General features: G+C 49.6%; 1 protein-coding gene across 1 annotated transcript in view; it reads left to right on the forward strand.

Annotated features, from left to right (window-relative positions):
* The window catches only part of si:dkeyp-113d7.10 (uncharacterized), a 36,745-nt gene extending 15,259 nt beyond the window's left edge, over positions 1 to 21,486 (forward strand). The window contains exons 2-5 of the mRNA XM_056406307.1: positions 14,265 to 14,549; positions 15,328 to 15,675; positions 17,913 to 18,097; positions 18,221 to 21,486. Coding sequence (XP_056262282.1) covers positions 14,265 to 14,549; positions 15,328 to 15,675; positions 17,913 to 18,097; positions 18,221 to 18,469 — 1,067 coding nt within the window. The 3' untranslated portion in view covers positions 18,470 to 21,486. The remainder of the gene's footprint in view (positions 1 to 14,264; positions 14,550 to 15,327; positions 15,676 to 17,912; positions 18,098 to 18,220) is intronic.
* The last annotated feature ends 4,024 nt before the right edge of the window (positions 21,487 to 25,510 follow it).

Below are 25,510 nucleotides of genomic sequence, written 5' to 3' on the forward strand. Positions count from 1 at the left end.
ATCCATTGCATTGAAATCATCTCCACTTTTGCAGGGAGTACGGCGGGGAGGAATAGAACATCGTGTATCACTGTACGCCGACGACCTGTTGTTGCATGTGAACGACCCAGTGGCATCCTCTCCTTCAATCAAATCGATTCTGATGGAATTTGGTTCTTTTTCAGGATATAAATTAAATTTAAAAGAGTGAATTGTACCCAATAAACAATTTGGCTTGTCAGATTCAGCAATCTTTAGTACCTTTTCGTTTAGCCAGTTCAGGTTTCAGGTACCTTGGTGTGAACATAACCCGCAGTCTTGCCTCTCTTCATACAGCTAACTTTAAATGACCTTGCTAGATGGCGCAATCTGCCCCTCTGACTACCTGGCAAAGTGCAATCTATAAAAATGAATGTATTCCCCAAATTTCTGTACTTGTTTAGATGTTTACCAATATTCTTGCCAAAATCCTTTTTTCAATCAATTGACAAAATTATTCTCAACTTTATCTGGGCAGGAAAGTCACCAAGAGTGAGCAAGATCTTTCTCCAATGCCCGAGGGACATAGGTGGCCTGGCTCTTCCTAATTTCATTTTTTATTATTGGGCAACTAACACTCAAAAAACTCAGAAGGGGCTGATCTCTAAAGTTTACAACCAGATCATAACGACAATAGATACCTTTTCAAAGCCAAATGGGAAAGTGAGTTGAATGCAAACTTGACAGAGAATTGGTGGGTGGGTGTACTGAGGAGGGTGAACACATCGACGTCCTGTGCCAGACTTATCCAGTTCAAGGTGGTCCATAGGATGCACTTTAGTAATAGCAGACTAGCTCAAATGTTCCCAGACCATGATGCAGGATGGAACCGTTGTGACTATCCTCAAGCAGATTTACCACACATGTTTTGGGCGTGTCCTAAACTTGGACAGTTCTGGTGCTATGTTTTTAATATCTTATCTATAGTTTTAGGGATCAAGCTACAACCGTGCCCTCTTCTGGCAATCTTCGGATTCCCTGCCAAACCCATCCTATATAGTACCAAAGAAAATGATATCATTGCTTTTACGACTCTTCTGGCTCGTCGCAGAATACTGCTGGCTTGGAAGTCTCCAGGTCCACCATCTGTCTGCCTGGCTTAAGGATGTAATGTTTTTCCTGAGTCTTGAAAAAATCAAATATACACTTAGAGGCTGTAATGACCATTTCACGAGGAAGTGGCAGCCTTTCATTTCCTATTCCCAAGACCTGTCAGTGTTGCCCAATGATTGAGGCGCGTTAGGTTCTGTCCATCTGTCTGATTTATTGCAACCAAATCCATGTATTACAAAAATCTGTGAACAAATGTAAAGGCCATGGGTGTGGGTGGGTTTGTGGGTGGGCGTATTATGATTCATTATTTTTCCTTATTTTCAATTGTTTTTTTATTTATTATTTATTAGTTGTGTTTCTTCTCATTTTTCACTTTACGTTGTCTGTTTGCTCTACCTTCCTGTCACTTTATGCAGTATGACTGCAAACAGAACAACACACATAAAAAAATACTTGTTCGCTGATCCCTGTCGCTATATTGTGCACATTCTCTAATAAAGTATATTAAAAAAATATAAAAAATAAACATATACACACACAGGGTTTTTCCTGCATAGAGAAAATGTGGGCGCGCGCCTAAGCCGTTTTCCCGAACGCCTATGACAAATCCCGAGCGCCTAAGGCAAAAAAAGTCTGCGATGAAAAAAACGCAAAAAAAACAAAACTGTTGAATCTCTGGGTCGACTCAGCCGACTCTCACATGTCTGCCCCTAGAGATGCTCACGCTAAACACATTCCATCGGGAGCGAGAGGGTTTGATCACGTTAGCGGAAAGAACCACGTGAAACAACATCCGCTTTTCAAAATAAGATGTCGACAAATCATACACTAACATATACAAGTAAACAATGAACTGATTTTGTATCTTTAGAGATCGTTTCTGAGATTTAGCTTAAATTATGCTAACATTAAAACATTGTTACTGCACCAAGGAAGAGTTTATAAAGATAAGTCAGACTTTTGTATGTTAAACAAAGTCCTGTATATAGATTTCCCCAAGAGTTCCAGGAAATGAATGATGCAGATGTGTTCCATACATATCTGAAATCCCCTACAATAGCAATCAAACTATTTTAATGTATCAATTAGGACATTTTTCAAAGTAAAAGTCCTAAATGTTTAAAGAAATCTGTAATTTCTTTAATGTTTGAGGTGCTTTATATATGAATTTCCTCATAGTCCTCATAGCAATAATGCTCCACAATAAATAGAATGCTTCAATCGACACCGTGATCGGTGATCGGTATTATCGGATCGGCAGATACTGATTTCAGTGATCGGTGATCGGCACCAAAAACCTGATCGGTGCATCTCTAATTGTCAATCTATTAGCCGATCTATTTTAGCAAAATGATTTCCTCAAGCATTGCCTCCATTATTTCGGAGGAAAACAAATAAAAAATACATAGATGTCTGCTAATTACGGTGATATGGCAACACAGACTGTGCGCACATTTTTTTTTTTGGGAGCACGGAAGACCCATTTAGACCCAGGAAAAACCCTGTACACACCTACACACATACATATACACACACATACACACACAAACATATACACACACATACACACACCTACATACATATACACACAAACATACACACACGTACACACACAAACATAAACACACGCATACACACGCATACATATCCACACATAGACACACCTACACACACATACATATACACACCTACACACACATACACACACAAACATATACACACCTACACACACACATACACGTACACACACACACACAGACACACACACACATACAGTACACACACACACACACACAGACACACACACACATACACGTACAGACACACAGACACACACACACAGACACACACACACACAGACACGTACAGACACACACACATACACGTACAGACACACACAGACACACACATACACGTACAGACACACACACATACACGTACAGACACACACACACACAGACACACACACACACATACACGTACAGACACACACACACACACACACATACACGTACAGACACACACACACAGACACACACATACATGTACAGACACACACACACACAGACACACACACATACACGTACAGACACACACACACAGACACACACATACATGTACAGACACACACACATACACGTACAGACACACACACACACAGACACACACACACACATACACGTACAGACACACACACATACACGTACAGACACACACACACAGACACACACACACAGACACGTACAGACACACACACATACACGTACAGACACACTACACACACACACACACACACACACACACACTGCTTGCTGCTTGTAGTTGTCCATGAAGCCGATGATGACGTCCACTTCTGACTCAGCGGTGAGTCTCTGGTGGCTGTGTCGTCCTCTCTTGGACCCTCAGGTCTGGTCCCAGGTGGACATGCGTATGTCGTAGTGGTTGTCCTGGCAACCTTGGTTGTTTTTCTTGTATGCCTTCCTTCCTGCCTCCTGTCCTCCTCCAGTGCTGTGGTCCCGTCGTGGCACATCTGACGCCAGGTGTTACGGTCAGCAGCCTCCAGGTCCCCTGGTCTGATTTTACATTTCTTTAGTGCTGTTTTTATCTGGTCTTTATAGCTTCTTCTGCCTCCAGCAGAGCGCTGGCCTCGGGCGAGCTGGCCACACAGCACTTAGTGAGGCAGCCGATTGAGGGGAATCCTTATAACATCCTTATAACATCCTTATGACGTGCCCCAGCCATCGTAGCTGGTAGTGGTGATGGAGGCCTCCATGCTCCTGCTCTCCTGAGGATCTGGTCGTGGTGATGGAGGCCTCCATGCTCCTACAGCCTGTTCTCCTGAGGATCTGGTAGTGGTGATGGTGGCCTCCATGCTCCTGCAGCCTGCTCTCCTGAGGATCTGGTAGTGGTGATGGTGGCCTCCATGCTCCTGTTCTCCCGAGGATCTGGTAGTGGTGATGGAGGCCTCCATGCTCCTGCTCTCCTGAGGATCTGGTCGTGGTGATGGTGGCCTCCATGCTCCTGCAGCCTGCTCTCCTGAGGATCTGGTAGTGGTGATGGTGGCCTCCATGCTCCTGCTCTCCTGAGGATCTGGTAGTGGTGATGGTGGCCTCCGTGCTCCTGTTCTCCCGAGGATCTGGTAGTGGTGATGGTGGCCTCCGTGCTCCTACAGCCTGCTCTCCTGAGGATCTGGTAGTGGTGATGGTGGCCTCCATGCTCCTGCTCTCCTGAGGATCTGGTAGTGGTGATGGTGGCCTCCATGCTCCTACAGCCTGCTCTCCTGAGGATCTGGTAGTGGTGATGGAGGCCTCCATGCTCTTACAGCCTGCTCTCCTGAGGATCTGGTAGTGGTGATGGTGGCCTCCATGCTCCTGCTCTCCTGAGGATCTGGTAGTGGTGATGGAGGCCTCCATGCTCCTGCTCTCCTGAGGATCTGGTAGTGGTGATGGAGGCCTCCGTGCTCCTACAGCCTGCTCTCCTGAGGATCTGGTAGTGGTGATGGTGGCCTCCATGCTCCTGCTCTCCTGAGGATCTGGTCGTGGTAGGTACATGCTGCACAACATCAGGAGAATACGTCCTCTTCTTACTCAGAAGGCGGCGCAGGTTCTGATCCAGGCTCTGGTCATTTCACGCCCTCACTGCTCCTCCTCTGCTGGCTGGTCTACCTGGAAGGATCCACCCCTGCAGCTCATCATGCATGCAGCAGACTGGTGGTCTTCAGCCTCCCATTCACCCACACACCACTCCCCCCTCCCTCATCCCTCCCACTGTGGCTGGTGGCTGTCGCATCCGGCAAAAAACCAACTGCACTGGTCCTGGACGACGTCCGCTTCCGCCTCGGGGGCCTAACCGACCGGCCACACACCGCACGGCCCGCACACCCCGCACAGCAAAACAGCTAAACCTCTGCCCTCCCCACCATCCCCGAGCTACCGACTGTTTTCAGGCTGGCTCCCCAGGAGTGGTGGAGGTCCTGAACTCACAGCCACTGACATCAGGACAGCAGAAAGTCTCCGATTTCTGGCCTTTTCTGGAATTTACACCTTTATAACTATTCCGACTTAAAGAAGCATTTTAAACTTAGCACTTACTTAGGTACTTACTTAGTTCGCATGTTTGTAGGTTGTTTGATTTGTTGTTTCTTGTTCTTGTTGTTTGTTGTTCTTGTGTTCTTAGTCTGATGTTTGTAAGGTGAAGCGTGTGCTAAAGTAAAATGAAAATGTAATGTGATGGTGGCCTCCATGCTCCTGCAGCCTGTTCTCCTGAGGATCTGGTAGTGGTGATGGTGGCCTCCATGCTCCTGTTCTCCTGAGGATCTGGTAGTGGTGATGGTGGCCTCCATGCTCCTGCTCTCCTGAGGATCTGGTAGTGGTGATGGTGGCCTCCATGCTCCTGCTCTCCTGAGGATCTGGTAGTGGTGATGGAGGCCTCCATGCTCCTGCTCTCCTGAGGATCTGGTAGTGGTGATGGAGGCCTCCGTGCTCCTGCAGCCTGCTCTCCTGAGGATCTGGTAGTGGTGATGGTGGCCTCCATGCTCCTGCTCTCCTGAGGTTCTGGTGGTGGTGATGGAGGCCTCCATGCTCCTACAGCCTGCTCTCCTGAGGATCTGGTAGTGGTGATGGTGGCCTCCATGCTCCTGCTCTCCTGAGGATCTGGTGGTGGTGATGGTGGCCTCCATGCTCCTGCTCTCCTGAGGATCTGGTGGTGGTGATGGTGGCCTCCATGCTCCTGCTCTCCTGAGGATCTGGTGGTGGTGATGGTGGCCTCCATGCTCCTACAGCCTGCTCTCCTGAGGATCTGGTAGTGGTGATGGTGGCCTCCATGCTCCTGCAGCCTGTTCTCCTGAGGATCTGGTAGTGGTGATGGTGGCCTCCATGCTCCTACAGCCTGCTCTCCTGAGGATCTGGTAGTGGTGATGGTGGCCTCCATGCTCCTACAGCCTGCTCTCCTGAGGTTCTGGTGGTGGTGATGGAGGCCTCCATGCTCCTACAGCCTGCTCTCCTGAGGTTCTGGTGGTGGTGATGGAGGCCTCCATGCTCCTACAGCCTGTTCTCCTGAGGATCTGGTAGTGGTGATGGAGGCCTCCATGCTCCTGCTCTCCTGAGGATCTGGTAGTGGTGATGGAGGCCTCCATGCTCCTACAGCCTGCTCTCCTGATGGTCTGGTAGTGGTGATGGAGGCCTCCATGCTCCTACAGCCTGTTCTCCTGAGGATCTGGTAGTGGTGATGGTGGCCTCCATGCTCCTGCTCTCCTGAGGATCTGGTAGTGGTGATGGTGGCCTCCATGCTCCTGCTCTCCTGAGGATCTGGTCGTGGTGATGGAGGCCTCCATGCTCCTGCTCTCCTGAGGATCTGGTAGTGGTGATGGTGGCCTCCATGCTCCTGCTCTCCTGAGGTTCTGGTGGTGGTGATGGAGGCCTCCATGCTCCTGCTCTCCTGAGGATCTGGTAGTGGTGATGGAGGCCTCCATGCTCCTACAGCCTGTTCTCCTGAGGATCTGGTAGTGGTGATGGAGGCCTCCATGCTCCTGCTCTCCTGAGGATCTGGTAGTGGTGATGGTGGCCTCCATGCTCCTACAGCCTGTTCTCCTGAGGATCTGGTAGTGGTGATGGTGGCCTGCATGCTCCTGCTCTCCTGAGGATCTGGTCGTGGTGATGGAGGCCTCCATGCTCCTGCAGCCTGCTCTCCTGAGGATCTGGTAGTGGTGATGGAGGCCTCCGTGCTCCTGCAGCCTGCTCTCCTGAGGATCTGGTGTGTGGCACTCGGTCACGCCAAGTGATTCCTATCATTCGCTGGAGACAGCGGATGTGAAGATGCTCCAGGGTTTCCCATGGCGGCTGTAGGTGAGCCAGGCTTCACAGCTGGAGAGGAGGTGCTGATGCAAACTGCTTGATACACAGAGATGTTTGTATGGAGATATAAGTTCTTGTTTTGAAAGACCCGGCGCCTGAGTCTCCCAAAGGCAGCTGGTGCTTGTTTGATTCTGTTCTGGACCTCATTGTGGATGTCATTGTCCTCAGAGGAGACTCCCGAGGTATTTGAATGATGGTACTACAGACAGATGCTTATCATTGATGCTGAAGATGGGTGGCGTGGTGTTGGTGCTCCACTGACAGACGACCTCTGTTTTGGTGATGTTGATGGTCAGCCCCATCCTGCTGGAAGCCTTCACAGCTGCATCCAGGACACACAAACATATACACACACATACATATACACACGTACACACACGCATACATATACACACATATACACACCTACACACACATACACACACCTACACCTACACACACATACATATACACACGTACACACACAAACATATACAGACACATACACACACACATACACACATACATATACACACATACACACACAAACATACACACACCTGCATACACACACAAACATATACATACACACGCAAACATAAACAGACACACACACACACACAAATACACACATACATATACACACACACATACATATACACACATACACACACATACATATACATACATACATACACATAAACAGACACACACACACCCTGCTTTAAAACCAGAGATGACCTCTCATCCAGATGATGATGAGAGGTCATGTTTGCTGTCCTGGCTCCTGATTGGTGGAACCAGCTCCCCACTGACATCAGGACAGCAGGAAGTCTCTACAGCTTCACCCCGAGACTAAAAACACATCTTTATACTATACCTGGATTAAAACACAGATTATCACTTCAGTGGCTCGTAAATAGCTCTTATTGTGGTACTTTAGTAGTTTGACTATGTTGAGGAAATGTTACTTTCTGTATTCTTGTTGTTCTTAGTTTGTTCTCTAGGTTGATTCACTTATTGTGAGTCACTTTGGATAAAAGCGTCTGCTAAATGACATGTCATATCATCTTCATCATCTTGTGATGGACCAGTAGAACCATCAGACCTCTTGTGATGGACCAGTAGAACCATCAGACCTCTTGTGATGGACCAGTAGAACCATCAGACCTCTTGTGATGGACCAGTAGAACCATCAGACCTCTTGTGATGGACCAGTAGAACCATCAGACCCAGGGTGTCCGCGGGGCATTAAAAAGTCTTAAAAAGTCTTAAATTGCTTTTCCTAAAAATAAGGCCTTAAAAAGTCTTAAATTGTCTTAAATTCAGATTGGATTGGTCTTAAGTTTTTTGTTTGTCATGTCATTACGAATATGAGGCAATCTGTTCCGCCAGGTCCGTATTTTGCTCCGGTCGCTCTGCGGCGTCTCTGGTGTCACCGTGGCCACGCCCCTTCTCTTAAAGGGGCCCCGCGTATTCGGTCCCATCCCCTACAACGTGAAGCATCGGCTACTTTAGAAAACATGGGGGGGGGTGCAAGTTCAACAACGGCTTGAAGAGAACGAGTGTTTCTGGTCACGGTCGGTGAAATGCTTCTGAAGCTGCGTTGTGTGTCGCGAGACTTTCCAGCGGTGGAATCTCACGTAGAGCAAGAAGCACAGAGACTAGCGAAGGCCGCCAGCAGCCCGCGGGGCTAGCTCCTGCTCCGCCGCTAGCTCCTGCTCCGCCGCCAGCAACGACGTCAACTCCAACGTTGGAGGTCACCGGAGGAAATCCAGCGCCGTGAAACAAAGAGCTCATCACCGAAGACCAACGCTGCGGTGCGTTCTTCATTCTGTTCCACGAGACTCTGGACCAGACCACCGCGAGACTCTGGACCAGACCGCAATGAGACTCTGGACCAGACCACCGCGAGACTCTGGACCAGACCACCACGAGACTCTGGACCAGACCACCACGAGACTCTGGACCAGACCACCACGAGACTCTGGACCAGACCACCACGAGACTCTGGACCAGACCACCACGAGACTCTGGACCAGACCACCACGAGACTCTGGACCAGACCACCACGAGACTCTGGACCAGACCACCGCGAGACTCTGGACCAGACCACCACGAGACTCTGGACCAGACCACCGAGAGACTCTGGACCAGACCACCGCGAGACTCTGGACCAGACCACCACGAGACTCTGGACCAGACCACCGCGAGACTCTGGACCAGACCACCGCGAGACTCTGGACCAGACCACCGCGAGACTCTGGACCAGACCACCACGAGACTCTGGACCAGACCACCACGAGACTCTGGACCAGACCACCGCGAGACTCTGGACCAGACCACGAGACTCTGGACCAGACCACCACGAGACTCTGGACCAGACCACCACGAGACTCTGGACCAGACCACCACGAGACTCTGGACCAGACCACCACGAGACTCTGGACCAGACCACCACGAGACTCTGGACCAGACCACCGCGAGCAGACAGCTGGACTTCATGCGCTCTCGGTTCAGTGACCCGGTCCAGTCAGGATCCTGTGGAGCTCATGGGCCGTGACACCAGGACCTACTTCAGCATCTCAAAGTAAGTCTCACATAAATATATGTATTAACTATCCTCTTGTATATGAGTATGTGTTTCATATAGTTAAGCTTTACTCATGTGTCAAGTTAATAACAGCTATGGATAGGCGCACTACACATTAATTAGACTAATTAAAACTAGTTTTAGAATGGTAGTAGAGTGGTGTTTACCTGTCAATATGTCTCCATAGTGTTCACTAGGCTCAAGGGATGGCTCACGTTGCTTAATTTGTAAAAATAGTTTTCATTTATATTGATCCAGTCTGACATTAAAGTGGTGGTGTCATGAAGAGATGTGGTGACTGTTGGCTAATGTCTGCCTTTTCTTTCTTTTTTCCAGGAGAATGGACCAAATGTCAACTGGAAGTTTTTGTATTCATATAGTTTGAAAAGGATTGTTTTCCTAGTATATTCACAAAAGCTCAGGAGGAGACGTATGAACCTTCACATAGAGACATGAGAACTAACTCACACACACATACATTCTATTATGTAAATGTATTTGCATTTTAAAAGCAGCTGGAAATGTTATTTATGTTATTTTATAGATTTTTTTGTTCAAAAGGAACTATGTTGCACGTATTTTAAAAATATATTTACTTGATTTTATAGACATTTGTTCATGGGACCTAAATGTTCTGAAAATGTTGTATTAATAAATATAATTTACAACAGCAATGACATTTGTATTATCCTTTTGCATTACACCATACTGTTAATTTTGAACAGACATCAGTGTGTTTACTTTGTATTAACTAATTTAGATTAATGTATATTTCCTTCGTATATTAGGTCTTAAATTTTATTTAGACGTGGTCTTAAAAAGTCTTAAATTTCACTGGTTTATTCCTGTAGACACCCTGAGACCTCTTGTGATGGACCAGTAGAACCATCAGGCCTTGAGGTTCCTCCTCACCTCAATGTGAGCCAAAGTGTTGGAGTAACTTGGACAGAGATGATGAGGTCAAAGGTCACCGCTATGGAGGAGGGGGAGGATGGTCAGACACCTTTAATCACATGTGATCATGACATGTATCTCTGGTCATGTGACTTTGTAAACAACCAATCTGTTTAGACCAACTAGAGGAGAGTAACGTAAGCTAGTAACGTTAGCAACACCGCTAACGTAGAACTAGCGGAGGTTCACTTCAGTTACATGGTGATGCGTTCAGGCTCTGCTCAGTGAACATGAGTACTGGCTGAAGGTAGATGATAATGTTCTCATGATGCGTTCAGGCTCTGCTCAGTGATATGAGTACTCATTTGCATACAAGGATACATGTCTATTCATACTGAAGGGAGCGTGTATCAGAATCAGAAACAGTTTTATTGCCAGGAATGTTTACACAAACGAGGATTTTTTTTTGGTGGAAGGTGCAACATTTGGACATGACAAACAAACAACAATCAACACGACAGAAAGACAACAAATAATGTGAAAGTGTTTGGGTGTGTGCTTCAAGTGGTGTGTTTTAGTTAAAAGTGTATGTTACACGTGGCGTGTGTTTAAGTTAAAGTGCATGCAAATAAAGTGGCATGTGTGTGGAGGAGGCCTCAAGTTAAAGTGCATGTTAAAGTGACGTGTGGAGGAGGGAAGAAGAAGGAGGAGGGAGGAGGAGGAGGAAGAGGAAGGAGCGGGAAGAAGGAGGAGAGAGGAAGGTGGAAGAAGAGGTGGTAGTCCTGGGGGTGACAGTCAGTCAGTCCGGGTTCCATTGATGAGCCCGACTGCCGACGGAAAAACTTTTGGTGTGGCGGGTGGTCTTTGTCCTGATGGACGCAGCCTCCTCCCGAGGGAGGGACTCGAACAGGAGTGTCCAGGGTGGGAGGGTCAGCGACAATCTTTCTGGCCCGCTTCAGTGACCTGGAAGTGAACAGGACCTGGAGGAAGGCAGATTGCAGCCGATAACCCTCTCGGCCGAGCGGATGATGCTCTGCAGCTGCACTTGTCTTTGGCTGTGGCTGCAGGGTGCCAGACGGTGATGGAGGAGCAGATGATGGACTCAACGATGGCCGTGAAGAATTGTACCATCATTCTCCCTGGCAGGTTGAATTTCCTCAGCTGCCTCAGGAAGAACATCCTCTGCTGGGCCTTCTTGGTGATGGAGCCGATGTTCAGCTCCCACTTGAGGTCCTGGGTGATGATGGAGCCCAGGAAGCGGTAGGACTCCACAGCGTCGACGGGGGAGTCACACAGGATGAGAGGGGCGGGTGGGGCTGCATTCCTCCTGAAACCCACAACCATCTCCACTGTCTTTAGAGCGTTGAGCTCCAGGTTGTTCTGGCTGCACCAGGTCACCAGGTGGTCAGTCTCCCACCTGTAGGCGGTCTCGTCCCCACCAGAGATGAGCCCAATGAGGGTGGTGTCATCCGCGAACTTTAGGAGCTTGACGGACTGGTGACTGGAGGTGCAGCTGTTGGTGTACAGGGAGAACAGCAGAGGGGAGAGAACACAGCCTTGGGGGGAACCTGTGCTGGTGGTCCAGGAGCCTGAGACGTGTTTCCCCAGCCTCACGTGCTGCTTCCTGTCGGTCAGGAAGTCTGTGATCCACCTGCAGGTGGAGTCGGGCACGTGCAGCTGGGAGAGCTTGTCCTGCAGCAGGGACGGATGATTGTATTGAAAGCAGAGCTGAAGTCCACAAACAGGATCCTGGCGTAGGTTCCTGGGAGTCCAGATGCTGGAGGATGTAGTGAAGGGCCATGTTGACTGCATCGTCTACAGACCTGTTGGCTCTGTAGGCGAACTGCAGGGGTCCAGGAGTGGGTCGGTGATGGTCTTGAGGTGTGACAGGACCAAGCGTTCAAAGGACTTCATGACCACAGAGATCAGGCGATGGGCCTGTAGTCATTGAGTCCTGTGATCTTGGGTTTTTGGGGCGGGATGATGGTGGAGGCCTTGAAGCAGGCTGGAACGTGGCATGTCTCCAGGGAGGTGTTGAAGATGTCGGTGAACACGGAGACAGCTGGTCAGCACAGTGCTTCAGGGTGGAGGGGAGACGGAGTCCGGGCCCGCTGCTTTGCGGGGTTCTGCTTTTGAACAGCCTGTTGACGCTCTCTCCAGGATGACGAGGGTCGTCGCTGAGTTGATGGAGGGTGCTCCAGAGGTGTGAGCCCCTGATGGGCTGGGGAGGGTGGGCTGATGGTCTGTGGCTTGTTGATGGGGCTGTGGGGATGGTCTCAGGACTGCTCCATTGTCTTTCAAAGCGGCAGTAGAACTCATTGAGCTCGTCTGCCAGAAGCACATTGTTCATGGAGTGGGGTGATTTGGGCTTGTAGTTGGTGATCTGCCTGAGCCCTCTCCAGACAGAAGCAGAGTCGTTTGCTGAGAGCTGCTGTTGCAGTTTCTCAGAGTACAGTCGTTTAGCATCTCTCACCGCCTTGCTAAACCTGTATTTTGACTCTGTGTACAAGTCCTTGTCCCCACTCCTGAATGCCTGGTCCTTCTGCAGTCTTAGCTTCCTGAGCTCCGCTGTGAACCAGGGTTTGTCGTTGTTATAACTCACCCTGGAGCTGGATGGAATACAGCTGTCCTCACAGAAGCTGATGTAGGAAGTTACAGCCTCTGTGTACTCATCCAGGCTGTTGGTAGCAGTCCTGAAGACATCCCAGTCAGTACAGTCCAAGCACGCCCGTAGATCCTCCAGAGCCTCACTGGTCCACTTCTTGAACTTCCTCACCACAGGTTTGTAGAGCTTTAGTCTCTGCCTGTATGAGGGAATCAGATGAACCATGACGTGGTCAGAGTTTTCCAGTGCAGCTCGAGGGACGGCGTGATAGGCCCTGCTGATTGTTGTGTAGCAGTGGTCCAGAATGCTCTTCTCTCTGGTAGGGTATTTAATTAACTGCCTATATTTAGGGAGTTCGTGGCTGAGGTTTCCTTTGTTAAAATCCCCGAGTACAATAACTAAAGAGTCCGGGAAGGTCCGCTCCACACACCGTATCTGTTCAGCGAGGGTCCGCTGTGCCTCGTTCACGTTCCCTGCGGCATGTAAACTCCGGCCAGGATGAATGAAGCGAACTCACGTGGGGAGTAGAAGGGTTTGCAGTGAATGATAAAAGATTCCAGGTCCGGCGAACAGTGCTGTAGAATCACCGTTACGTCGTTGCACCAGCCGTTGTTGAGGTAAAAGCAGATTCCTCCACCCTTTGTTTTTCGGAGAGCTCCGTGACCGGTCCGCTCGGAACAGCTGGAAGCCAGCGAGCTGGAGCGCAGAATCTGGTATCGATCCACTTAGCCATGATTCCGTAAAGCACAGGACAGAGGATGAGGAGAAGTCTCTGTCTCTCCCGACCAGCAGCTGGAGTTCGTCCAGTTTGTTGCACAGTGAGCGGACATTGGAGAAATATGCCCGGCAGCGCTGTACGAGATCCCGTTTCCGTGGCATTACAAGCGCCCTGAACGTTCCCTCTCCGGGGCGTCTCACCGTGGGCGAAGGTGAGCACACCTTTTACAAAAATGTCCAGTAACTCCACAGAAGTTAAAAACGTTGGAAATAAATCCGCTGGAGTTGTTCCCCTGATGTTCATGAGCTCTTCTCTGGTGAAAGAGCTCCGGGAATCACAGCAGAAAACAGTATTTAAGACGAAAACAACAAAAAACATCGCGCACCAACGCACCGAGGCGGCCGTCCGCGGCGCCATCAGGAGATGGCGCCGCGGACGTGATCAGTGGCTGCTGGCCGGCTCCCACAGAACACCGCCGATAGGGCGATGTTCAGGTCTGTTTAATGTGTTGAAAGTGATGAAGATGATGCTGATGGGTCTTCCTCCCTGCAGACCAGCTGAAGGCCGTCATGGAGCAGGTCCTGGACTTCGCGGTCCACGAGCTGACAAAGATCGTTGAGGCCTCGTTTGACGACCTGCTGCTGGAGATCACCAAGATGGAGCGAGAGCAGCAGGACCTGGGGCTGACGCTGGACCAGAGCTCCGAGAGAGGGGGAGGAGCCGGGGGGGGCAGGAGGCGGGGCTCCGAGAACGACTCAGTCTCACCAAGTGGCTCTGAAGACACCCGGGAGGAGATGTCTGAGGTCACAGTGTCCAAAGAGATGGAGAAGACAGACGGTGGGTGGATACCTTAAGTGTGATGACACTGTGATGACACTGTGATGACACCGTGGTGATATCGTGATGACACTATGATGACACCGTGATGGTGACACTATGGTGACACTCTGATGACATTGTGATGACACCGTGGTGACAACGTGATGACACTGTGATGACACTGTGGTGACACTGTGGTGTCACTGATGTCATTGTGATGTCACTGTGATGTCACTGATGTCACTGTGATGTCACTGATGTCACTGTGATGTCACTTTGATGTCACTGATGTCACTGTGATGTCATTTTGATGTCACTGTGATGTCACTGATGTCACTGTGATGTCACTGTGATGTCACTGTGATGTCATTTTGATGTCACTGTGATGTCACTGTGATGTCACTGTGATGTCACTGTGATGTCATTTTGATGTCACTGACATCACGGTGTCCTGAGGTACGTGGTGATGACACCGTGATGACACCGTGATGACACTGTGATGACACCGTGATGACACTGTGATGACACTGTGATGTCATTTTGATGTCACTGTGATGTCACTGACATCACGGTGTCCTGAGGTACGTGGTGATGTCTCATAATGTAGTTCTACTTCAACACATACACGTTTAGGGCTTCCTTCCTCACCTGCTCCCTCCTCTCCTCTCCTCTCTAATCGCCTTTCTCTCACTTCTTTCCTCTCATTTCCTCCTTTACATCCCATCCCTCTTCCTTCCTCTTTTCCTCTTTTCCTTTGCTCCTCCTGACCCTCTGTCGTGGCCTCCTCTCCCCTCAGACCGGGAGCGCCCCCCCGTCCTCTCGGTGTCTCAGGACTGGGTTCCCATCCTGGACAAGGTCTTTGGTCAGAAGTGGTGCAGCGACGTCTGGCAGATCAAGGAGCTGGATGGAGGAGGAGGAGGAGCCAGAAGAGGAGGAGGTAGTGGGCGCTGTCTAGGTGAGGGGGGGGCAGATCAGGTGGCACCTCTCTCCGCCCCCTCTGTGACCCTGGAGCCCTCGCCCTCCTCCCCCCAGCAGGACCCCCGCTGGACTCCTCTGGAGGACATGGAGGTGTTTTCTCCTGATGAAGAAGCTGCAGACGGTCAGAGGAAGACCACCGGACCCGGAACCCCCCTCAGACCCACAGGTGACCCACACAACATTATATTTAAAGACGTAAAAGCTTCTTCTTCTTCTTCCTCTTGTTCTTTGGGTTTCACTGAAGCGTGGTGGTCAAATACAAATGTTTTACACAGTCCTTTGCGTTTGTATTGAAATCTGGAGGTCTTCAGAGTGGAGGGGGTTGGTAGTCGAGGACAGACAAGGAGGTGCTCCATCGTCTGGTCTGCTCCTCCACACCGACAGGTGGTTGGCCCAATTTTCTGTCTTTCCTGGTGCTTCAGGGCCAGAGGGAAGGGGTATTCCTATGGCAGTAGGAGGCGGGTCATGGACGGGGCTGACAGAGCTGCTTGACTTTAGATGTTGGGCTGGAGGGTGACGTCCATGGAGAAGATGGCGTTCATCATTAGGAGACTCAGCTGGCAACCTGCCTGCAGGTATGGTCCTGGTTGAGCAACAGGGCAATGCCTCTCCAACAGCCTGTAGAGGTATGGTCCTGGTTCAGCAACAGGGCAATGCGCCTCTCCAACAGCCTGTAGAGGTATGGTCCTGGTTGAGCAACAGGGCAATGCCCCTCTCTAACAGCCTGTAGAGGTATGGTCCTGGTTCAGCAACAGGGCAATGCCCCTCTCTAACAGCCTGTAGAGGTATGGTCCTGGTTGAGCAACAGGGCAATGCCCCTCTCTAACAGCCTGTAGAGGTATGGTCCTGGTTGAGCAACAGGGCAATGCCCCTCTAACAGCCTGTAGAGGTATGGTCCTGGTTGAGCAACAGGGCAATGCCCCTCCAACAGCCTGTAGAGGTATGGTCCTGGTTCAGCAACAGGGCAATGCCCCTCTCTAACAGCCTGTAGAGGTATGGTCCTGGTTGAGCAACAGGGCAATGCCCCTCTCTAACAGCCTGTAGAGGTATGGTCCTGGTTGAGCAACAGGGCAATGCCCCTCTCTAACAGCCTGTAGAGGTATGGTCCTGGTTCAGCAACAGGGCAATGCCCATCTCTAACAGCCTGTAGAGGTATGGTCCTGGTTCAGCAACAGGGCAATGCCCCTCTCCAACAGCCTGTAGAGGTATGGTCCTGGTTCAGCAACAGGGCAATGCCCCTCCAACAGCCTGTAGAGGTATGGTCCTGGTTCAGCAACAGGGCAATGCCCTCTAACAGCCTGTAGAGGTATGGTCCTGGTTGAGCAACAGGGCAATGCCCTCTCTAACAGCCTGTAGAGGTATGGTCCTGGTTCAGCAACAGGGCAATGCCCCTCTCTAACAGCCTGTAGAGGTATGGTCCTGGTTGAGCAACAGGGCAATGCCCCTCTCTAACAGCCTGTAGAGGTATGGTCCTGGTTCAGCAACAGGGCAATGCCCCTCTCTAACAGCCTGTAGAGGTATGGTCCTGGTTCAGCAACAGGGCCTGAAGAAGCGGCGTAGCAGAGCGATTGGGTGGTAGCTCTTTGCATGCTGGTCTTTTCCTGGTTTAAGAAGGGCAACAATTCAGTTTTTTCTCCAGATCTTCTCAACATGCACTTATTCCTCAGCTGGAGGATCCATTTCCTCACCAGAGGTCCAGAATGCCTCATCTTTTCAGGGGAGATGTAATCCAGTCCGATGGAACTGCTGGTTTTGGGTGCAGGTGGTTTGGGCTTCACTTGGTCTAGCTTTGGTCTTGGCTGGTTAGTTTCCTGTGGAGCAGCAGCTCGGGGGGCAGTGGCTGTGCTCTGTTGCTTATGTGCGGTTGATGGATCGTTGTTGATTCTTCGACGAGGCTCTAACGCTCTTCGCGGTTCTTTGGCACGTCGGTTGTCTCCAGCAGGTTTTCCAGTCCTGCATCACGAGCCGAGGCTGAGGCTACGCGCTAACTGTTGGTATCGACATGTGATTCATGGAGGGAACATGTATACTGAAAAGATCAGCGGTTCTATTGGTTTGTGGATCCATGTTGGACCCTCATGAGGGAGACCCTGGTCTCTGGTCTGTCTGATCCGTCTGACCTTGGTCTGCCTGGTCTCTGATCATCCTGACCCTGGTCTCTGGTCCGTCTGACCCTGGTCTCTGGTCCGTCTGACCCTGGTCTCTGATCATCCTGACCCTGGTCTCTGGTCCGTCTGACCCTGGTCTCTGATCATCCTGACCCTGGTCTCTGATCATCCTGACCCTGGTCTCTGGTCCGTCTGACCCTGGTCTCTGGTCCGTCTGACCCTGGTCTCTGATCATCCTGACCCTGGTCTCTGGTCCGTCTGACCCTGGTCTCTGGTCTGTCTGACTGGTCTCCAGGGTCTTCAGGCCACCGCTCCTCTGCATCGATGCTCCATCGTCTCCTGACGCTGCCGTCTCAGCTGCTGGAGGACGAGGACAAAGAGACGATGTCCCCAGTGAGACCCGGTCGTCTGTGTCCGTCTCCAACCAGAGAGGAGGAGCAGGAGGAGGAGGAGGAGGACGGGGAGGACAAAGACAGGAAGGTAATGTAGAATGTAATAATAATATGCTAACAAATGTGTTTAAATATATATTTTTAAATAACTACATTTACTATTACCGATGGTGTACTGACTGTGTGTGTGTGTGTGCGTGTGTGTGTGCAGAGGAAGAGGAGGCGTGTCTGGTCAGAGTGTGAGGAATGTGGGCGTCGGTTTAGCCACATGTCTCTCCTGAAGGTTCACCGTCAGACTCACGCCTCCTCCTCCTCGTCTCCTCCTGGCTCCGCCTCCTCCTCGACTCCTCCTGGCTCCGCCTCTTCCACTCTCTGCTGCTCCGCCTGCGGGAAGAGGTTCACCTCAGCGACCCGCCTCCACAGCCACATCCGGACCCAGCACCCCGGGAACCGGTCCTGAGCCGGGAAACGGGATCAACGGAGCTTCGTCAGAACCAGAACCCGACCAGGACCAGATCAGGACCAGGACCAGATCAGGACCAGGACCTCAAAAGCACTTTTTTTATTCTAAATAATCAATCATTAAGATTATTGATGAATCTCTGTGAGAGTTTAAATATTAATCATTATTTTATTGTAGAATTTAAAACCTGAGCAGAGCTCCATTTCAATGAGATTATTGATTATTGATCTCAGAAACAAACCGAAGAACTACAATGAAGTCGCTTGAGGATCCGTCAAGATTTGGTCTGGGCCCTGGTCTGGGCCCTGGTCTGGGCCCTGGTCTCATGGAAACAACGATCAAAACAAAGAAAGATGTTTTAAAGTCAGAACTTTGTTTCGTCTTCAATTCTTAATGATTATTATAATTATAATTATTATTATAACTATAATAATACTTATGATTATGAATCTGATGATTTATTTCACTTGTTTACATGATGAACTTTAAAACAAACAGAATGGATTGAAGATGTTTATCCAACAGGAAGTACAGCGGAGGAGGAGCAGGACGAAGGGGAACTGCAGCTCCTCCTCCGCTGTGCAGAGGACGCTACGCCTTTAACTCCAAGGAAAAAATAAGTGAAACGTTAGGAAAGTTTTTTTATTTTACAATGAAACAAACATTATTTTTATTTTTAATGATTTTCCTTTTTTAGGGTTATGGTTGAAATGTAATTTTTAAAATAAATAATCCACATGTGGATTTATGTTTCCTGATTTAATATTTAGTTCCCAGAGTTCTGACCAGAGAGGACAGACCCAGAGGTCATGACCTCAGCTCAGGGTCACCGCTCAGCATTTAACTCTGGACTTAAGAGATGGAATGCAAACAAAATACTAATTCAGACTTTTTATTTATTTTGGCTACTGGATACAAATCAGAAACAAATCTCCATATTTATTCTTTATTCAGTACAAACAACAACAACAACAACAACATTGAGTTCACCAAGATTCAAAACACAAAGTAAAAACTCTTTTCTGGCTTCAGCTCAACATCGTCTGAGACATGCCTCATTTATGTGTTTCATTGTTCCTCTTTCCACACGGACCTCATTGCCTCAGATGGTCATGTTGTGTTGTTGTTGTTGTTTAAAACACAACCTGAAGCTGTCGCGTGTAGACCAGCGCTTCCACGGCGTAGAGGAGTCCGGAGCTGAGAGCTCAGAGCGGCAGCTGGAGGACGTGTTCTCAGAACTGTTCTGCAGCTCGAAGGTCTCAGAACGTTTAAATAACGACCGATGAGAACCGACTAGAGATGCACCGATCAGGTTTTTTGGTGCCGATCACTGAAATCAGTATCTGCCGATCCGATAATACCGATCACCGATCACGGTGTCGGTTGAAGCATTCTATTTATTGTGGAGCATTATTGCTATGAGGACTATGAGGAAATACATATATAAAGCACCTCAAACATTAAAGAAATTACTGATTTCTTTAAACATTTAGGACTTTTACTTTGAAAAATGTCCTAATTGATACATAAAAATTGATTGATTGCTATTATAGGGGATTTCAGATATGTATGGAACACATCTGCATCATTCATTTCCTGGAACTCTTGGGGAGATCTATAGACAGGACTTTGTTTAACATACAAAAGTCTGACTTATCTTTATAAACTCTTCCTTGGTGCAGTAACAATGTGTTAATGTTAGCATAATTTAAGCTAAATCTCAGAAACGATCTCTAAAGATACAAAATCAGTTCATTGTTTACTTGTATATGTTAGTGTATGATTTGTCGACATCTTATTTTGAATAGCGGATGTTGTTTCACGTGGTTCTTTCCGCTAACGTGATCAAACCCTCTCGCTCCCGATGGAATGTGTTTAGCGTGAGCGTCTCTAGGGGCAGACATGTGAGAGTCGGCTGAGTCGACCCAGAGATTCAACTCGGGGGACGGGGACGCCGCTCGGTGGGGAGGATCCCCTCTGACCTCTGACCTCTGCGGCCCTCGCCGGGCGCATCGTCTCCGTTGCGATTGAAACGTCTCTGATAGTTTTTCTCCCAGAAGTTACGTCATCTGATCGGCCGTTTTGAGAACGCCGATCAAAACCGATAATGGGAATATCGGCCGATATGGATCGGCGCCGATCAGATCGGTGCATCCCTAGAACCGACGGAACCCAAACACGACGAGCACCTCCAGATGTTCCCCAGATGTTTGCTCTGGAACGGGCCGAGTCATTCTGTGGGTCTTACGCGACAGCGGCTGCTTCTCTGCACTGAAACCGACGGGGGGTTCTCCGCATCATGGGACCTGTTTACAGACCCGAGCCGGCGGCGGTGGAACCCGCGGACACCATTTAATTCAGTCGAGGCCACGAGTTCTGTCTTATTTTATCAACAAAAGATATCTGTAAACGTTAGCTCAAAGCTAACGTTAGCTCAAAGCTATTCAATTCAGTTTATTTGTATAGCCCAATTTCACAAATTACAAATTAGTCTCGGAGTGCTTTACAATCTGTACACATAGACATCCCTGCCCCAAAACCTCACATCGGACCAGGAAAAACTCCCAAATAACCCAGCTAGAGTTCATGTGTTTTTTATTTTACGTGGGAAGATGACGTCACAAAGCTGAGACGAGGGGAAAGAAGGGAATCAACGATAGTTTCACACCTGAACCTGCGGAACCCGGGGTTCCCCACAGAACCCCCCTGCTGGTCTGCAGACGGAGAGCCGGGGTTCCTCAGGGAACGATCTGAGCTGCTCTTACATTTTGTGAATAAGGGGACAAAGGGATGTTTTTGACGTTTGAGTACATTTGTCTTGGGATACGGGGAACCTGCGTCCACGGGGAACCTGGTTCTCCGTGACTTTACGTAGCATGAGTTCCTCCGCGTGACCTCACTGACGCCACCTGTTGGAGAAGGAAGTTCATCAGTGTTTTTAGATTTGATGCAATACTTTTGATACGATGTGTCCCTTTTTCTAATTCAGTCTAATAAAACCAAATGTAAAAGCATTTCCTCTTTCATAATCCTTAATGTGAACTCAGATCCATGTGACCTTTGACCTTGTGAGTGAATTGTTTGCCAACGTCTCCAGAGCAGTGTGCCTGCTGTGTGGCCGTGTTGATCACAGCAGTCTGAATGTGAGCGCCATGACGACGATGAAGAGGAGGAGGAGGAGGAGGAGGACGGAGATGTTGTTATTGACCTGTTTATTGAGACCGGGTCCTCTAGTGTTACCAAGACAACCAATAAATGTTCACCACGACCAGCCGGCCTGAACTTATTGATTCATGTTAATGTTCCGCTTTATATCTTGTTTATCAAAACACACACGCATATATATATGTATGTGTGTATATATATATATATTAGTGCTGTGAAAAATAACGCGTTAATTCAATTACAGGTTTAACTAGTTTTTTTTTTTAACGCATTTAACGCATGCGCAGAATGAGCTTCCAATCCGTCTGGTGTTGGTCGTCGGGACGAAAAAAAAGTAACTTGCAAAATGAGCTTCCAATCCACCACTTCAATCTGAACTCTGTCCGCTCTCATGCAGACGGTCTGTTCATCGGTAATGATCCTTCCGCAGGTTCACCTCCGGAAACCTTGTTACGACTTTTACTTCCTGTAGATCAGGGTCTCAACACGTCGATCGCGACCTGCCAGTCGATCGCGGCGTAGTGTCGGTAGATCGCATGACATTAAAGAGATTGGCCCGCCCCTGACATGTTCTCTATAGCACGTCTTTGTTCTTTTATTAAACTAAACGTCTGTTGTTGATCGTATCTCCACAGCAGCATGTCATTTCTGTCTCTACGCGTTGCGTTAACACTTATCGATCTCCGTCTGGCGCGCCACAGAGCTCCGTGCGCGCGCATCGGGACCGAGCAAAAAAAAGTCACTTGTCAATCTGTCCACCTTTAGATTGTATCATGGTGGAGTTAATGGTTGACAAACAAGAGAAAATGCTCTGTTTAACCCTCCTGTTACCTTTACATTTACTAACATATTTTACCCTCGGGTCAATTTGACCCCAGCAATTAAAACCTCCAGAAAATTATTAGAATTAATATTGCTTCCCAAGTTTAAGTGTGAGGTACTTTATGTTTGTTTGTTGACTACCTAAATAGCCCTTTAAATAAATAAAAAAGTTGATATTTCTGATATGTTTGACACAGTGAAAAACAGCCTGGGGTCAAATTGACCCAAAGAACACCGACATTAAACATTGAATGGGGTCAAATTGACCCGAAAGGTAACAGGAGGGTTAAACATCCTGTTTAGGATGAAGATGTATTAATGTTCCATATGGAAGAAAACTGCTAAATAACTGCTGAGTTGCAGCACCATTGTATAGAAGAATGTATAAATGTATATATCCGTCTTTTGTCATAAATCTCTATGTTCTCACAAAATATACCGAGAATATCGGTAATATGTGATTAATCATGATTAATCCACAGAAACCTGTGATTAACCCGATTAAATTTTTTTATCGTTTCACAGCCCTAATATCCATCCATCCATCCATCCATTCTCATCCGCTTATTCCGGGGTCGGGTCGCGGGGGCAGCAGACCCAGCAGGTTGACCCAGACTTCCCTCTCGCCATGACACTTTCCAGCTCAATCTGGGGATCCCGGGCGTTCCCAGGCCAGCCGGAGATATAATCTCTCCAGCGTGTCCTGGGTCTTCCCGGGTCTCCTCCCAGTAGGACGTGCCTGGAAAACCTCTAACGGAGGGCGTCCAGGAGGCATCCGAATCAGATGCCCGAACCACCTCAGCTGACTCCTTTCGATGCGAAGGAGTAGCGGCTCGACTCAAGCTCCTCCTGATGTCCGAGCTCCTTACCCTATCTCTAAGGCTGAGCCCGGCCACCCTACGGAGGAAACTCATTTCGCCGCTTGTATTCGCGACCTCGTTCTTTCGGTCACAACCCAAAGTTCATGACCATAGGTGAGGATTGGAACGAGACCGACCAGTAATTGAAAGCTTCGCCTTTCGGCTCAGCTCTCTCTTCACCAAGACAGACCGGTACAGCGCCTGTTTTACTGCTGCAGCTGCACCGATCCGCCTGTCGATCTCCGCCCATCTTACCCTCACTCGTGAACAAGACCCCAAGATACTTGAACTCCTTCGTTTGGGGTAAGCACTCTGTCCCCACCTGGAGGAGCAATCCACGGTTCCCGGCAGAGCACCATGGCCTCAGATTTGGCGGTGCTGACTCTCATCCCTGCCGCTTCACACTCGGCAGCAAAACGCCCCAGTGAGTGCCGGAGGTCATGGTCTGAGGATGCTAACAGGACCACATCATCTGCAAACAGAAGAGAGGCGATCCCAAGACCCCCAAACCTGACCTGCTCCACCCCCAGGCTGTGCCTAGATATCCTGTCCATGAAAATCACAAACAGGACCGGTGATAAAGGGCAGCCCTGGCGGAGACCAACACCCACCGGGAACGTGTCTGACTTACTGCCGAGGATGCGAACACAGCTCCTACTGCAGGCGTACAGAGACCGGATAGCCCGTAGCAACGGGTCCGGAACCCCAGACCCCCGCAGCACCCCCCACAACAATTCCGAGGACCCGGTCAATAGCCTTCTCCAAGTCCACAAAACACATGAAGACTGGTTGGGCAAACTCCCAGGACCCCTCGAGGACCCTTGCGAGGGTGAAGAGCTGGTCCACAGTTCCACGACCGGGACGGAATCCGCACTGCTGGTCTTGAATCTGAGGTTCGACCAGCGGTCGGAGCCTCCTTTCCAGTACCCTGGCATAAACTTTCCCAGGAGGCTGAGAAGTGTGATTCCACGATAGTTCGAGCACACTCTCCGGTCCCCCTTTTTGAAAATTGGAACCACCACCCCGGTCTGCCAGTCCAAGGGTACAGTTCCTGACCCCCATGCGACATTGAAGAGGCGTGTCAGCCAAGACAGCCCAACAATGTCCAGCGCCTTCAGCATCTCAGGGCGGATCTCATCCACCCCGGCGCCTTGCCACCAAGGAGCTTTTAACAACCTTAGCGGCCTCTGCCAGGATATTGGTCGACCCCCAAGTCTACAGGCACTGCCCCTCTAGAGGGACATGTTGGCGGATTTAGAGTTCCTCAAAGTATTCTTTCCACCGTCCGACGATGTCCCTGTCCGGGTCAGCAGCTCCCCACGCTGAGAACAGCCTGGGTAGACCCTGCTTTCCTTCCTGAGCCGTCGGACGGTTTGCCAGAATCTCTTTGAGGCCGACCGAAAGTCCTCCTCCATGACTTCCCCGAACTCCTCCCATGCCCGAGTTTTTGCTTCCGCGACCACCGCAGCTGCAGCCCTTCTGGCCTGCCGGTACCCGTCAGCTGCTTCAGGAGACCCCTGGGCCAGCCAGGCCCGGTAGGCCTCCTTCTTCAGCTTGACGGCTTCCCTGACCCCCGGTGTCCACCACCGGGTTCTTGGGTTGCCGCCGCGACAGGCACCGATGACCTTCCGACCACAGCTCCTGTCGGCCGCTTCCACAATAGAGGCTTTGAACATGGTCCACTCGGATTGCATGTCCCCAACCTCCCTCGGGATGTGTGAGAAGTTCATCCGGAGGTGGGAGTTGAAGACCTCCCGGACAGGGTCCTCGACCAGACGTTCCCAGTTCACCCGCACTACACGTTTGGGCTTGCCAGGTCTCTCTGGCCGACTCCCCTGCCATCTGATCCAACTCACCACCAGGTGGTGATCAGTTGACAGCTCTGCTCCTCTCTTCACCCGAGTGTCCAAGACATACGGCCGCAGATCAGATGATACGATTATAAAGTCGATCATCGATCTCCCGCCTAAGGTGTTCTGGTACCAAGTACACTTATGAACCACCTTATGTTCGAACATGGTGTTCGTTATAGACAAGCAGTGGCTAGCACAGAAGTCCAATAACAGAACACCACTCGGGTTCAGATCGGGCAAGCCGTTCCTCCCAATCACTCCCCGCCAGGTTTCTCTGTCATTGCCCACGTGAGCGTTGAAGTCTCCCAGGAGAACTATGGAGTCGGCAGGCGGTGCCC

The sequence above is a fragment of the Pseudoliparis swirei genome, chromosome 23, assembly GCF_029220125.1.
Source record: "Pseudoliparis swirei isolate HS2019 ecotype Mariana Trench chromosome 23, NWPU_hadal_v1, whole genome shotgun sequence".
NCBI lineage: Eukaryota > Metazoa > Chordata > Actinopteri > Perciformes > Liparidae > Pseudoliparis > Pseudoliparis swirei.